The sequence below is a fragment of the Ambystoma mexicanum genome, chromosome 4q, assembly GCF_040938575.1.
Source record: "Ambystoma mexicanum isolate Mex_15411 chromosome 4q, UKY_AmexF1_1, whole genome shotgun sequence".
NCBI classification, from domain to species: Eukaryota; Metazoa; Chordata; class Amphibia; order Caudata; family Ambystomatidae; genus Ambystoma; species Ambystoma mexicanum.
Window position 1 is genome coordinate 537011694 of NC_090928.1, and position 16332 is coordinate 537028025.

At 51.8% G+C, this 16332-nt stretch overlaps 1 protein-coding gene across 9 annotated transcripts in view; it reads left to right on the forward strand.

Annotated features, from left to right (window-relative positions):
* Positions 1–16332, forward strand: part of CCDC28A (coiled-coil domain containing 28A) — a 414393-nt gene that overhangs the window by 224897 nt on the left and 173164 nt on the right. Inside the window, exon 4 of one of the 9 annotated variants that reach the window (XM_069608102.1) lies at positions 15474–15528. The exons of the other annotated variants lie outside the window; for them this stretch is intronic. Coding sequence (XP_069464203.1) covers positions 15474–15528 — 55 coding nt within the window. The remainder of the gene's footprint in view (positions 1–15473; positions 15529–16332) is intronic. 9 annotated transcript variants of the gene reach the window in all.

Sequence of the window (16332 nt, forward strand, 5' to 3'; positions counted from 1 at the left end):
CTTATAGATCGGCTTCGCCGCGAAGGCGGCTAGCGTTTTCCACCGGCATCGGCTTCAAAAGATGGCCGCCATCTTAGGTCCCGCCAACAGAGGGGACCTTTATCAGCTTATAGATCGGCTTCGCCGCGAAGGCGGCTAGCGTTTTCCACCGGCATCGGCTTCAAAAGATGGCCGCCATCTTAGGTCCCGCCAACAGAGGGGACCTTTATCGGGAAGAATATGTGGGTTTGGAGGTCCGAATCCAGGAGAAGACCACAGTATCGTGTCTGGGGTCGGTTCCCCTTCCCTCGGAACCGGTTCTTTCCGTCTCAGGTGCAATTTCAGGCAGGCAAAAGGATCGAGATACGGCGTCTCGGCCAGAGCACGGCGACTCAGCTTCCACTCGCCATGAGCTCTAGGACACGCCCCCCTAAGGCATCTATAGCCACATGGATGGTTGCGGCCATTTACAAGGCGTACAGGACACAGCACAAGGAGGTCCCAAGGGGCTTGCATGCTCAGGCAATCGTGCAAGGCAGCAGCTGGCGCTTTTCAACGCCAATGTTCCATGGCAGCCACATCAGCTTTCTGCAAGCATTATTGTTTGGCTACCAGAGCTCGGGCTGGCGCTGCCTTCAGGTGGGCGGTTCTGTGTAACCGGTCTGCATCGAGTCCACAATTGCTTTTTTCCCCAGGGCTTTCTAATCTGTGTTAATTGGCCTTGCAGTATGGAGGAAAGGGGATGGGACGTAGGAGTAATGAAGTGTTAATCACCGGAGTGACTAACGTACTTCTAGTCCTTAGCCCCCTTTCCTCCATATGTCCCACCATCCTTCCCGCATAATAAGAGCAGGGTTGTTAAACATTCTAATTGATTGATTGATATTTTATTTCTATCGCGCTCATACACAAGTGTTTCAGAGCGTGAAGCCAATGCAGCCAATGCGTCAAATGGGACTGAGGTGTGGCGCTGATGGGCAGGGCTAAGGGAGTGCATGCTCCTGAGGCCGCACCCCTGCGCACAATTACATTTAAAGGTAAAGTGTTAATACTCCTACGTCCCGTCCCCTTTCCTCCATACTGTATGGGCGTCCCTCGCTAGGGACGGGAGATGGAACCTTTTTCACCTGAAAAAAAACGTCTTCCACTTTAAATGTAGAGGCACGAAAGGGTGCGGCCCTGGGAGCATGTGCTTCCCCTGACGCCGCCCACCGGCGCCACTCAGTCCTCTTTTCCACGTCGACGGGAACGGACCGCTTTCAGCTGCGCTCCTGGGTTAGTAATTCCACGTGCTCTTCCTCAGAGAAGTGTTTTTTTTGTTTTCTTCTTTCTTGTCTTAACTCGGATACCTCTGCCTTCCGGCGCCACGCTCCTCGCCTGAGCTTGTCGACGTCAGAGGGCTTCAGCAGGTGTACAGCCAACGAGGAGCTCTTACCTACGTTTGACCCCATGCTCTCTGCCTCCGCTGTCTTGGCCCCGACCCTGGCGGGGAGGGCTGCTCTGTGTGCAACGCGCTCACACCGCACGCTCTGAAGAACAGGTTAGCTCGGTGGAGGGAGCTCTTTGGAAGATCGCCTCCGGAGGACCTGAAGGAATTTGGCAAGCACAAGTCCAGGCCCAAGGTAGGGGTACTTTTTTCATCTGCTCCCCGTAAAGACGACTCCTTTCCCAGGAACCGCACCAGCGGGAGGGACCTTTCAGGTTCTTGTACCAGGGCGGGTACTGAGGCTGCTACAGCTACCGGCCGCCAGGCCGAACGGTCACGAGATGCTACCGGTGTCGTCATTGAGGGACCGTAAGGTTCTATTACTAGGGCTACGCCCTAGTACCGGACACATTTCTGAGGAGGCACCTGTTTGCAGCACTACCGGCGACACAGCTGAGGGCAATCAGCCTACCAGGCCTCGGCCTGAGGTGCAGGGTAGGCCTCAACCTCCACCATCAAGTGTCTTGGAAGAGGTCGGGCCCAATCCAGCAAGCACCACGACACAGGAATGTGGAGCGGAGCCCAACAAAATAGCCACCTGCCCAGAGAAAATGGCGCCTCGTTCGACACCATCCCCCTTTGGGGAACAGGTAGGGGTACGAGTTTCCAGGTGGGACTGGTCTTCACCAGGCACGTGGCCTACGGCTTATCTTTCATTGTCGCAGGGCAGATACACCCTGCATGCAGTAAGATGGGTGTGCCCAGGTCTCAGCCCATGCCCGCGCTTCCAAGCGCTCCACCAGGCTGTGACGACAGGTTTTTTTAAAGGTTTATGATCCGCATGAGGTGTCCACAGATGGGCATCATCCTCAGGGGTGTGATCGGCGACATGCTCCCTCCAGTTCTGCCACCGGCACCCACAGCCACTCCATCCGTGGCTCCAGCGATCCCACCCATGGTGCAGCCCCAGCTGCCCCTGCCAGCTCCCACCACGCCGGCTCCCACAACTCCTTGGCTGCCCCTGTCAGTACGCCTCCGCCACAGTCGGCAGTACTCCTCCAGCTGCTCCAGACTAGCAGGACACCTTGGTGGACAAGGATGAGGAGGACCACCCAGACACACCATCGTCGGTCAAGGCCTTCCATGAGTGGCTCCGGCTTGGCTGAATACCTGGGGCTTCCTCTGCCTAAAGTGGAACAACCGGAGGCGGGGGTCCTGGCAGAGGTCCTCACACTACACCCCACGGCTAGAACGGGGATCCTGACGCAAAAAGATGTGGCACTAGCCAAGAAGGGATGGCTTAAACCCCACTCGGCGCAGCCTACGAACAGGCGCCTCAACGCCAAGTTTAGGTAGATGGAGGGGTATCCACTCTTGCTGTCGGCACACCCTCAGCCACACTCCACAGTGATTGGGGCAGCCTCGCTCTACTCCAAGCCACAATCGTCTTTGGCTACCTCATCCTTTGCACTCCTGGGTAAGGAGGAGAAGATCCTGGAAGCATACGGAAAGAAGATTTATTCCAACGCTTGCTTCACCTTCGTCAGTCTAATGCGGACGCTATGCTTGCCGCTGTCCGAGGCTTTGGCGGGAAATCGCCGACTTCCTGCCAGAACTTCCGGTACAGAGCCAGGCATGCTTCAAGGCAGGGCTGGCCGAGGTGGAAATTGTAGCGCAAGACATCATGGAGTCCACGGTGGCGCACATTGACACCTCAGGCCGAGCTATTTGCATTGCTACGGACATGAGGACGATGGCCTGGATACGGGCAACCAAGTTAAAGCTAGACGTCCAGGAGCACATAGTGGATCTTCCTTTTGAGGGTGGTGATCTATTCCATTCCACTACAGACGAGGAATTGGATAAGAAGAAAAACAGCTCACAGACTGCCAAAATCTTTGTCCATCCTCACTAAGACCACCCTGAAAACATAGTCTGATGCAGCAGTCAGACAAGGGTCGGTCCTTTGCCGGGTTCCGGGGCTTCCAGGAACAACGGTCCAGGCAACCGGACAGGTCTTTGAGCCAGCACCAGCGCAAACACAAGGCTGTGCGCAGGGTTTTTTTCAGTCCCCCTCCTCAGCCTCAGACGGAAAAAAGGCATGACACGCCCATCCGGGTCCACGTGTCTCCAGTGCGCGGCAGGCTTGCCCTTCACTCCCAATGCTGGTGCACGAGGTTGGAGGACACCTGGATCCTCTGAGTGGTGTCCACGTGCTACTGCCTACCGATCCCTCCTTCCCCTCTCTCCTCCCCTCCGCTCCCACAAATTACGACATCAGCTCTGTTGGTGGAAATTCTATGGCTCGTAGAGAGTCAGGCAGTGGCAGAAGTCCCAGCCTCCCAGCGGAGTCTGGGCTTCTACTCATGGATTTTCGCCATGCACAAGAAAAACCAGGTGGGTCTGAGAGTTGTGTTGGACCTTTTCTCCTTGAACCTTTCCCTTCCTCTTAAAAATTTCATGATGGTTACCCCAGTACTTATAGCATAGACACTGTGCATGGGAGACTGGATGTTCTCCCTGGATCTGAAGGATGTGTACCTACGTCCTGCTCTGGCAGCCCCATAAATCCTTTCTAAGGTTCAGGATCATGGGCTTTCATTTCCAATACAAGGTACCTTTTGGCCTCAATTTAGCCCCCTGAGTATTTACAAGACTAATGAACGCGGCAGCAGCCCTCCACATCCGTCCATACCTAAACGATGGGCTCGTCTGGGCAGGGTCTCCGGAGGCAGTCCACCGCACCTCCTCTGCACTCATGAATACTTTACACGAGTTGGGATTTTCCATCAATCTCAAGAAGTCACAGCTGGAGCCTACACAGAATCTAACTTTCCTGGGCCTCATCTGGGATATGAGCTCTCAGAGAGTTTTTCCCTCGGAGGACAAGATCACAGCCATCAAGAGGGCCACGGGGCATTTTCTCAGCAGAGCAGTGACCTCTGCCTGGTGGTACCAACACCTCCTGGGCATCATGGCAGCTTGTCTCCTGGAAGTGTCATACACAATGCTCAAAATGAGGTGCCTGCAGCTACACTTCACACCCTCCTGGAGTCAGGAGAAGAGTTCCCAGGCAGAGCTGATCAGCATCCCTCTTCATCTCCACCAGGACCTAGTCTGGTGAAGCACGGATTACAACTTGCGGAAAGGCAGGCCCTTCCGGCAACCAGCACTGCAGGTTACCATCCACACAGACTCATCTCTAGAGGGCTGGGAGCTAACCTGGACAGCCACAGTGTCCATGGGGTCTGGTCCCATCAGGAGCAGGAGGCTCACATCAACTGGCTCGAGTTGATGGCCATCTGGCTCACTCTCAAAGCCGTCCTCCCTATGATCAGTGGCAAGGCGATCCTCATTCAAACGAACAGCTACACCAGCATGTATTACATCTGCAAGCAGAGTGGTACCAGGTCTCCTCCCTCTGCACTCTAGCAGTCAACATTTGGGAGTGGGTTGTGGTAAACATGCACTTGGCAGCAAACCACTTCCCGGGGGAGTCTAACTAGGAGGCGGACAGGCTCAGCAGGCTGGGTGCGGACAATTACGAATGGCAGTTGAATGATCCGGTCCTTCAGGGGATCTTCGACAGATGTGGTCATCCTCAGGTGGATCTCTTTACCACCTGGTCCAAGAGGAGGTGCCCCCAGTTTGCATCCTGGCAGGGACAGGGCCGGGACTCTCTGGGCGATGTGTTGCAGAAACAATGGAACAACATGAATGCATATGCCTTCCCTCCCACTCCCCTGGTACACAAGATAAAGGAGCCCCAGCAACTCATTATCATTCTGACAGCTCTTTGGTGGCAGACAAGGCCATGGTTCTCGGAGCTGCTCAGTCTTTCGGATCAGCCACTGATGCACCTTCCATTGGGCCCAGCTCACCTATCATCTCAGCAGGGAAGCACGGTTATCCACCCTTCCCCCCAGAAGTTGGCCCTCACAGCATGGTTCCTGAACAGGTCACACTAAGGCATTTGCATCGCTCACAAGCTAACCTAGACATCATACAGGGTGCTAGGAGCGATGCTACCTGGACCCAGTACAAAAGCAAGTGGACTAGGTTTTGTCACTGGGCGGAGTCAAAGGATCTCGACCCGCTGACCTGCACGTTGCACAACCTGCTATCATTCTCTTTGTATATACTCATCAAAGATGGGCGCCAAGTTTAAATAGAAAGTTTATTAGTGAATATTTAAAAGTGAAAAACATTATGCCCTCATGGGCTTGCCCTTGTGATAACATTTTTTGCAGTTTGCTTTGTTTTCATTCCTCATATACACTAAAAGGCATCTATCTAAGGTCTTGCTTCCCAAGTGAGTAGTAAAACCCAACTAGCCTGTTATTCGTATCCTGTGCATCTGTAACTGTCGTCGTTACTACTAGGTTTCGCCTTGCTCTGCTTTTTCGCGCTTCCCGTGACAGCGTATTGTTTTTATTTTCCTCGTTTTTTCCCCCAACTGTCGGTACGTAATAAACTAACTATTTTAAAGTTATTCACATCGGGCCCCTTACCTATTTGCATTCATAGTAATCCGATCGCTTACCTTTCAACTTTATTTCCTCATAAATTCAATCGTCCTTGAGTGTCGGCTCTTGTGTTCCACCTGAGCAGCTGACGCCATTGCAGTAATGTTTACGGCCGTTGCCATGGTTGCATGTGGGCGCGCGGCATCTTTAATTTCCAGTTTGCCTCTGTCTGCCATATTTTGGGATTACGTTATTGGTATCCTATGGGCTGTTGTAGTGCATGCCCAACATACATTGGATTAATCATGCGTAGTATTCATGTATGCTTTATTGTAATTAATTCCCTGATCCCGTTAGTTGCACCATAAGTGCGCTCGGATATAATAATTAAAAATAATAATCATGGCAGCTTGAGGTAAGGTTTACCAACGATCCCCTTAATGCAATATGGTAAATCTTGCTATCTGGTTTGTTTAGATTGATTAACATCCCATACTTGAAGACAAAAAATAGTGACACAATTTCTAATCTTTTTTCTAATCTCGTTAACTGAACTCGTGCTGCATGATAAGCTGATTTACTGATTCAAGATTCATGGTTATAATTATATTCCATTTACAACAAATATTAATATTTTTAAAAACGCATAGTGTTTGTTATTCTCAGGCACTTCTTACTGATAACTTCAAATAAGAAATTTCAGTAAATTCCATAGTCCACTGAAAATCACAGTAGGGTGAATGGGTGATCAATCTTTCTCATTAACACTCTTGTTTTACTATTTCTTTTTGGGTTTCAGATATAACTTCCTAAATTTATGTCATACCTAAACATTTATGAAAATGAGTCCTTATCTTTTGTTTCCACCCTACACAACCGTTCACATAATGGGCCCTTGTAAAAAAACTCATAGCTGTCCAAACTTTTTGGATTTTGACTGAAATGAGGCCCTTTCATTATCTGTACTTAGACCAATTTCTGTTGCCTTAAATCTACATATTCGTCTTGCTTCAGCTTCTCTGAGCATTCTCTCTCTGTTCCCTCCTCTCTTGTCAAGCTTAACACTCTGTAAACCTATGTATCAAATATCTTTCTTATTATCCAGTTGGTATTCAGTCTGCCAGTGCTGAGCTAAAGGGAATTTTGGGTCCTGACTCTCTGTAGTTACCACATGCGCCCTCACTCTTATCCTCAGCTCTCTAATCGTGCTGCCTATGTAGATTATTTTACATATACAAATTATGCCACTCTTGCTTGAGTACCCTGTTTGTTGGAAACACTCAGTTAGTAGTTCACATTCTTTGTCAAACTTTTGTGAGTCTTGACAGTTCCGCCATGCTCTAATAAATTCTCCTCTTGGGATATTTTTTATTGTCGGTTTAAAATGGCAGCTGGCCGCATGGAGTGTAAAGTTAACCTGGGTTTCTCCAGCATGGGGTCTGGCATGGATTCACATGCTCATGAATATTCCCCGTCGTCAGGCTCGGAATCCTCGGTAAAGAAAAAACCAGTATCAGTTTCGTTTCTGATCTGTCTTTCGTAGTAATAACCAATCACTGGTCTCTGCGTCATACTGACCACAGCCAATGACTGCCCTCTACCTAAGCACCGCCTCTGGCAGCCATCTTCAGATTTTTACCGCACGTTCATGTGTTGGGATCCTCGTGCTATTGCTCTCGAGCGTTAGTGCTATTTTTTCACGTTTTTTCTCAAAAACTTTGTTTTTTCGGTCAAAAGAGCCTCAAGCTCCACCGACTCTCCATCCGATCAACGGGGACCCGTGTCGGATTCGTCTGCGCCCCTCAAGGGTGAAGATTTCGTCGAGCTACGCTTTTGGAGGACTCCAGAAGTTTCTCAGGCCCGGACATGGCCCAGGAGAAGGGAAGCTCGACGCCCGGAAAGCTGTTCAGGATCTGCCCTGGATGCCAGCTCCAGAACGTCTTTAAGGAGGACGAACACTCCTTTTGTCTCTACTGCTTACATGAGGACAAGACGCACGTGGAGAAGGACTGTGCGTTTTGCGGCAACATGTCGGAGCGGACCATGAAGGACCGCCATCAACGTCTCGCCAACTGGCTGGAAGGGAAGAGCCCGTCAGGCGAGAAGAAGAGGAAGAAATCCGAGCGGGCTTCTAAGACCTTTGAGGACGCCCCGGCGACGGGGGTCCAACACAAGGCCAAGCACCGCGAGTCCGCTGGCACCGGGAGCGCCGAACGGTCGGGCTCTACGGGCGCCAGGCAGGGCGCACCCTCCCCGGCACCTTCAGCCACGAGCCAACGCTCTGGGTCGGTTAAGAGGAAGGGCGAGCACCCGGCGAAGCTCCTGGAGAGGCCCCGGTCGAGCTCGAAGGCCCCATCGGAGGGGGAGCGAGGCAGTGTCCCCCCCCCTCAAGGATAAGGCGGTGAGCGCACCTAAGGTGGTGAAGGCCTTAATCCATCCGGCCAAGCCCTCTATCGATACTGTCGCGGCGGCCCTGGCTCAGCCTGTGGAGGCTACACCAGTGGTGGCGACCTCGGGGCTCAGAGTCTCCCTGCCACCTCGGAGGGAGTCCTCTTTTGTGCCCAGCGATAGGACCCCCGTGAAATCCCCGGCGGGGAAGAAAAAGGGGGGGGCAGGGCGTCGTCGTAGATTCGGCCTCAACCTCGGAGGAAGAGCTGATCGAGGTCTTAAGCCACGGCCTTGGCGTGGAAGAAGACCGGCCCGTCGGGATGGATCCCGACGCAGGTGACGACGACATCGTCGAGGGTGCCGACGGGGCCCCTGATCGCCCGTCGGATTCCCCTCTGCCAGCGCCGCAAGACAACTCGGCGGCCATTTTGTTGGCTATACAGTCCTCATGCTCAGAGATAAGGACGAGACTACCGTTGCCGACGGAGGAACCTCTCCCGTCGGGGGATCCTGAACCGGGAGTTCCCCCGCCCAAGAAAAGAAGGATTCACCCTCCACCTCCTTTTCAGCCGTCGCGCCCCGTCCAGCCCTCCTCCCCGTCCACCCGAGGGGATGATACGGGGACTGACACGGCAGCGACGGGTACGGACGACGAGGTATACGACGAGGATCTACCGTCGTCACCTCCCACCAGGGCTTCTCCGCCCGACGAGATTGGATCGTTCCACTCCATGATCGCCAGGGCATCCGAGCTTTTCCAACTCTGCCCTGAAGAGAAGAAAAAGGAAGGATTCCTTTATCAACGGCGTGAGGCCAAGAGGAAGACGGTCCTCGCGGTGCCTCTACTGGACGACATTTGGGATGAGGGCCTCGCCCTCCTCAAGAACCCTTCCACGACGCCAGCTAGAAGAGACCGGTACGAGAAGAAGTACCGGGTCCCGGACGCGGCCCCCCTGTGCCTCTGGGCGCAGCCTACCCCGGACTCCGTCGTCTCCGCGGCGGCCAGGAAGAAAGCGGGGGGGGGTGCGGCCTCCACATCGACTTCCCCACCGGACGGCGAGGGAAAGAAATTGGACGCTATGGGACGCAGGGTCATCTCGTCTGCAGCGACGACGATTAAAGCGGCCAACGCCTTGGCTATCGTGGCCCGCTACGACAGGGAGCTATGGTACAAACTGGCTCCCCTGCTGGACTTCCTACCGGACGACAAGAGGGCGGATGCCCTGGAGATCCTACAGGAAGGTGAGGTGGCGTCGGACCACGCCATCACTATTGCGACGGACATCGCCGACACTGGGTTTCGCCAGTTGGGCAACGGCGTGTGCCTTAGGCGGCGTGGATGGCTCAAGGCTACGGACTTCCGTCAAGATGTACAGACCAGAGTCCTGGACATGCCGTTCGATGGGAACAACCTGTTTGGGAAAACAGTGGACGATTCCCTTCAGGCCATTAAAGCGGACACTGAGACGGCCCGGGCCCTTGGGGTTCTGCAGCAACGACGGACGCCCTTTCGGAGCAGCGGAGGCAAGGGCGCCTCCAAAGGTTCCGGCGGCGGTTTCTCCACCTACCGTCAAGCGGCCCGCTCGTCGTCTCAGGAGGCCTACAGAGGACGAGGCAAGTCTGGCGGACCCCGCCGTCGTCGCCAAGGAGGTCAAGGCGGCAAAGCCTCGTCGAAACAGGATTGAACCGGCCGTGGGGTCGGGCCCCCACCGAAGCACCCCGGTGGGAGGCCGGCTGACGAGCTTCGTCAGCGTGTGGGAGTCCATCTCCACCGACCGTTGGGTGCTGGACGCCTTAGCCCGGGTCCACGCGCTCGAGTTTCAAAGAAGGTGCCTGCGCGTCAGGAAGGGCGCCATCGAACTCGTCCCAAAGAGGCTTCGGGGCTCCGGAGTTTACTCGAGATACTTCCTCGTGAAGAAGAAGACGGGAGGATGGCGCCCCATCCTAGACCTGCGACGTCTGAACAAGTTCATCAAGGCGCAGAAGTTCCAGATGGTCACCCTCCAGCACGTCCTGGGGCAGCTGGAGGAAGGAGACTTCCTTTCGTCGTTGGATTTGGAGGATGCCTACTTCCATATTCCCATCCTAAAGGGGCACCGAAAATTCCTCAGGTTTGTGGTCCAAGGGCGTCACTACCAGTTCAAAGCCATCCCCTTCGGACTACGGTCGGCACCCAGGGTATTCACCAAGTGCCTTGCACCGGTGGCGGCGCAGCTGCGCCGCGAGGGGATCCATGTCTACCCCTACCTGGACGACTGGCTCATCCGAGCCAAGACGAGGGAGCTCGCCGTGGAGCACACGGCAAGGACCGTCCAACTTCTCACGGACCTGGGATTCTCCGTGAACTATGCCAAGTCCCACCTGGTACCCGCGCAAAACGCACTGTTTCTGGGAGCGAAGCTCGACACAGTGTCCCTTCTGGCCACCCCGTCGGAGGAAAGGACCAGGTCCATCCTGGGCAAGGTACAGCGGATGTTGGTTTCCGACGCGGCCAAGGTGAGGTCCATCAAGTCCCTCCTCGGAATGATGTCTTCTTGCATCTACCTCATTCCCATGTGCAGGCTCCGGATGCGCCCGTTGCAGGAGTTCCTGGACGCGCGCTGGATCCAAACGACGGGCGGCTTCGAGGAGAGGATCACACTCGACGAGAGTTTCCGCCGAGCGGTCCGGTGGTGGGGCAACCGCGCGCATCTGACGGCGGGCATGGACTTCCAGACCCCAGACCACCAGGAGACAGTGACCACGGATGCCTCCCTGGAAGGGTGGGGAGCGCACACCGAAAACCTGCACGCGAGAGGCCTTTGGCTCCCGACGGTGAAGTCCCTCCATATCAACGTCCTGGAGCTCCGTGCAGTGTTCTGGGCCCTCAGGTCCTTCCTTCCGTCCCTCAAGGGCAAGGTGGTGAGGATCTTCACCGACAACACCACCACCATGTTTTACATCAGGAAACAGGGCGGAACCAGGTCCCCAGCGCTGTCCAAGGAGGCGCAGGACCTGTGGCATTGGGCCGTCGCCCAAAGGATGTTTCTGGTGCCGTTTCATCTGGCAGGGATAAAAAACACCATCGCCGACTCACTCAGCAGGGAGCTGCGCTCGTGCCACGAGTGGGAACTACGGCAGGATCTAGTGGATCGCCTCTTCCGACGGTGGGGCACACCCCAGATCGACCTGTTCGCGACGGCGACGAACTCCAAGTGCCGGAGGTTCGCCAGCAGGTTTCCCCAGGCGAGGAGCATGGGCGATGCTTTCTCGTTCCCCTGGGAGGGCCTGTTCCTCTACGCGTTCCCTCCTTTGCCACTGCTAATCCGGCTCGTCAACCAGCTCAAGAGGTCACGGTGCAGGATGATCCTCGTTGCACCTGCGTGGCCGAGGCAGATATGGTTCCCGGACCTTCTGGACTTGTCAGCGTCCCCGCCAATCAAGCTGCCGGTGGACGCGGATCTACTCTCCAGGGAAGGAGGCGCCATCCTCCACCACGACCCGAAATCGCTGAACTTGCAGGCCTGGCTCCTGCAGCGCTAGAGTTTGGAGGATACGACATACCGGCCGACTGCAGAGAGGTTCTTGCAAAGGCCAGGGCGTCCTCGACTCTTAAATGCTACGGACACAAATGGAAGAGGTTCTCTGTCTGGTGCCACGCACAGAAGATTAACCCTCTACGGATTACGGCTCCCCAGGTACTGCCATACCTGCTGACGCTGGCCAAAGCTGGACTGGCACACGCGTCCATCAAGATTCATCTTGCTGCGATCTCCCGATACACCAGAACCACGGGCCGGACGTCCTTGTGGTCTCATCGTCTGGTGAAAGAGTTCATGAAGGGACTGTTCAGATCGTTCCCGCCGGTGAAGGCTCCGGCCCTGGCGTGGGAGCTCAACGTGGTGCTGACCAAGCTCATGGGACCTCCGTTCGAGCCTCTGCACTCGGCCCCGTTGAAGTTTCTGTCGTAGAAAACAGCGTTTCTTGTGGCCATCACCTCCGCACGACGGGTGGGAGAGATCCAGGCCCTTTCCTGCAAGGCCCCGTACTTGACTTTTCACGACACGAGGGTAGTGCTCAGGACGCACCCCTCCTTCATGCCCAAGGTACCGTCGGACTTCCATCTCAACGAACCCTTGGTGTTGCCTGTGTTCTTCCCGTCGCCTTCGTCGCCGGCTGAGAGGACTTTGCACTCGCTGCATGTGGCTAGAGCGCTGAAGTTCTACGTGGACCGCACGAAGTGTTTTCGGAAGACGTCACAACTCTTTGTGAACTTTGGACCTGTCAATCAGGGGAAGGCTCTCTCGAAGGCTTCCATTTCCAGATGGCTCTCCGGCTGTATCATGTACTGTCATCGGTTGGCAAACCGACCGCTGCCTGGCCGTCCGAGAGCCCATTCCACCAGAGCGATCGCAGCTACCACGGCGTTCCTTTCTGGTGTGCCCCTGCTGGACATATGCAGGGCTGCTACGTGGAGGTCGACGCACACCTTCACGAAATTCTACTGCGTCGATCGGGATTCCAGGGAGGAGTCCACGGTCGGCCAAGCAGTGCTGCGCAACCTGTTCGCCTGAGGTGAGCCTGGTGAGGAGGTAAGATGCTTAATGTTGAGTTGATGTACTGCTTAATGTTGAGCCTTTGCCACCTCCCGTGGTTGTGCATGTGTGTACTGCTATGTATTCTTTATTCATGAGCATGTGAATCCATGCCAGACCCCATGCTGGAGAAGGAACAAGTTACTTACCTGTAACTGTTGTTCTCCAGCATGGGTCTGGCATGGATTCACATGCGAACCCTCCCGCATACCCCTCTGCGGCTCTTCACTTGGTCATACTGCCACTTCACGTGCTTCCAAATCTGAAGATGGCTGCCAGAGGCGGTGCTTAGGTAGAGGGCAGTCATTGGCTGTGGTCAGTATGACGCAGAGACCAGTGATTGGTTATTACTACGAAAGACAGATCAGAAACGAAACTGATACTGGTTTTTTCTTTACCGAGGATTCCCAGCCTGACGACGGGGAATATTCATGAGCATGTGAATCCATGCCAGACCCATGCTGGAGAACAACAGTTACAGGTAAGTAACTTGTTCCTTCCTTCCTATAAGTGTAGGTTTCCAAGTGTTACCCAACTGCTTGTATTGTTAGATCTAGAAAGTTAATATCACTCTCACTGCTTTGTCCTGTGAATTGTATTCCAAAGTCATTTGTGTTTTCCAACAAGAGGGTATTCAAGCAAGAACATCAATAAAGAATGCAAGAAGGCACAAACATTATCGCAAGAACAGACTTTGATTCAGAAGACAAGCAGCAAAGGAAGGATTATGATAAGGTTGGATTTGTGACTCAATGTTGCAGCAATCGCTATGAGATAAACAAAATCTTAAGAAAAAGCTGGCACTTACTGAGGCTGGACTCACATGTGGGTGAGCACGTAGATGAAAGGCCACGAATCATCTACAGAAAAGCTTGAACTCTGAAGAATAGTCTCACTCCATTGTTACTACCCGATGAACTAGAAGCTCCACCCAAGACATGGTTACAACCCAGTAAGGGGTGGTTTAGGAAATATGGAACCTGCACGATGTGTAGATATGCATATGAAAGTAACAATACCTTTATAGATGACAATGGAATAGAAATCAAAATTGTGGGTGGCATCAACTGTAGAACAAAATTTGTTGGGTATGGCATAATTTGTATATGTAAACAAATCTACATAGGTAGCACGATTAGAGAGCTAAGGGTAAGAATGAGGGAGCATTTGGGAACTATATGGAGTCAGGACCCGAAATTCACTTTAGCTCAGCACTGGCAGATTGAACACTAACTAGATAATAAGAAAGATATTAGATACATAGGTTTACAGAGGGTTAAGCTTGGCACGATAGGAGGGAACAGAGAGAGGATGCTCAGACAAGCTGAAGCAAGACTAATATGTAGATTTAAGGCAACAGAAATTGGTCTAAATACAGATAACGAGATGGCCTAATTTCTGTGAAAATCCAATAAGTTTGGACAGCTATGAGTTTTTCACAACAAACAAACAAGGGTCCATTATGTGAACGGTTGAGTAGGGCGGAAACAAAAGATAAGGACACATTTTCATAAATGTTTAGGTACGACATAGGTTTAGGAAGTTATATCTGGGATCCAAAAAGAAATAGTAAAACAAGAGTGTAGATGCAAAAGATTGACCAAGAGACTAAGAGACTCACCCATTCACACTATTGTGATTTTCAATTGACTTTTGAATTTACTGAAATCATTTGTTAGAGGTTATGATTAAGAAGTACTAGAGAATTACAAACACTCTGCGTTTTTAAACAGGCACTGAAACAAAGATGATCACCCTAGAAATATTTGTGGTATATGGAATAAAATTATAATCATGAATCTTGAATCACTAAATCAGCTTATCATGCAGCACGAGTTCAGTTAACGGGATTAGAAAAAGATTAGAAATTCTGTCACGATTTTTTGTCTTCAAGTATAGGATGTTAATCAATCTAAACAAACCCGATGGCAAGATTGACCATATTGCATTATGGGGACCGTTGATGAACCTTATTTTTATTTTTAATTATTAGATCCGAGCGCACTTATATTGATGCAACAAACGGGATCGGGGAACTAATTATATTAAAGCATACATGAATACTACGCACAATATCAATGTATGTTGGCATGCACTACAACTGCCCATAGGGGACCACTAATGTGATCCCAAAATATGGCGGACAGAGGGAAACTGAAGACGTCGCGTGCCCACATGCAACCATGGCAACGGCCGTAAACATTACTGCAATGGTGTCGGCTGCTCGGGTGGAACACGTTATCCGATGCCCAAGGACGATTGAACTTATGAGGAAATAAAGTTGAAAGGTAAGCAATCGGCTTACTATAAATGCAAATATGTATGGGGCCCGATGTGAATAATTTTAAAATAGTTCATTTATTATGTACTGACAGTTGGGGGGGAAAGAAACGGGGAAAAGAAAAATATGCTCTCACAGGAAGCACGAAAAAAAGCAGAACAGGGCGAAACCTAGTAGTAACAATGACAGTTATAGATGCACAGGATATGAATAACAGGCTAGTTGGGTTTTACTATTCACTTCGGAAGCAAGACATTAGATGCATTTTAGTGTATACGAGGAATGAAAACAAAGCAAACTGCAAAAACACGTTTAAATGAAGGGAAGCAGTAGTAAGATAATGGCATATCTTGTTACAGATGGGATCTACCCAATAACACAAGGCACATCACATGTGAAGACACTGCAAAGATGGTAAGAGACTATTACATTTTTTTGTAAAATACGTAACGTAGAAGGACACGTTTAAAATGCAAAAGTAGTAAGCTAATGACATGGCATGTAATGGAGGGGATTATCCCTCTAATCAAAGGCAGATAACACTTTAGGATACCATAACTTAGAGATTTGAAGTATGTATCATGTTTCTGGGTACTCAAATGAATAAATGGTGGAAAGTATGACCGTATAGAAGTAAGATGGATGTATATACAAGATTTTATTTTGGATGTAGCTGAGATAAGAAATGCACGTTTGTTTGTTCCCTCTCTTGCTTAGCATAGCCACCTTGTATTTTCTGTTTATATTCATTGTTTATTTTCTATTTTTTCCATTCTCCGTAACACCTGAATTCCTCCCCTTTACCAACCTTTTATTTCGAATGGATTGTGTCCTCCTACGTATTCCTTATCTTTGATATTTCCAAAATCCAACTTGCTGCTTCGGAAAAAAAAAATCCCCAGTAGAGGGCGCTGCGCGTCGACGCCTGTCGAGTCGATGTCCCTCTGAGGCCTCAGTTGGGGCATCAACGGCATCATGGGTATAAGTAGCATGCGCACCGTCCGTTGCTCAGTTCCGTTTTTCTGTGCTTCGTGAGCTTCGGGAACGCAACGCTCGGTTCTGTGAGAAAATCGAAGTTCATCTAGTTTTTCTGTCAAAATCTCCTAATCTTCGATATGAGATGGCCTCTTCATCAGCTCCATCTACACCCCGGTCCGGCGTAAACATTTTGCGAGACTGTGGGGCTAAGATATCCATGACAGATCCACACAGGATCTG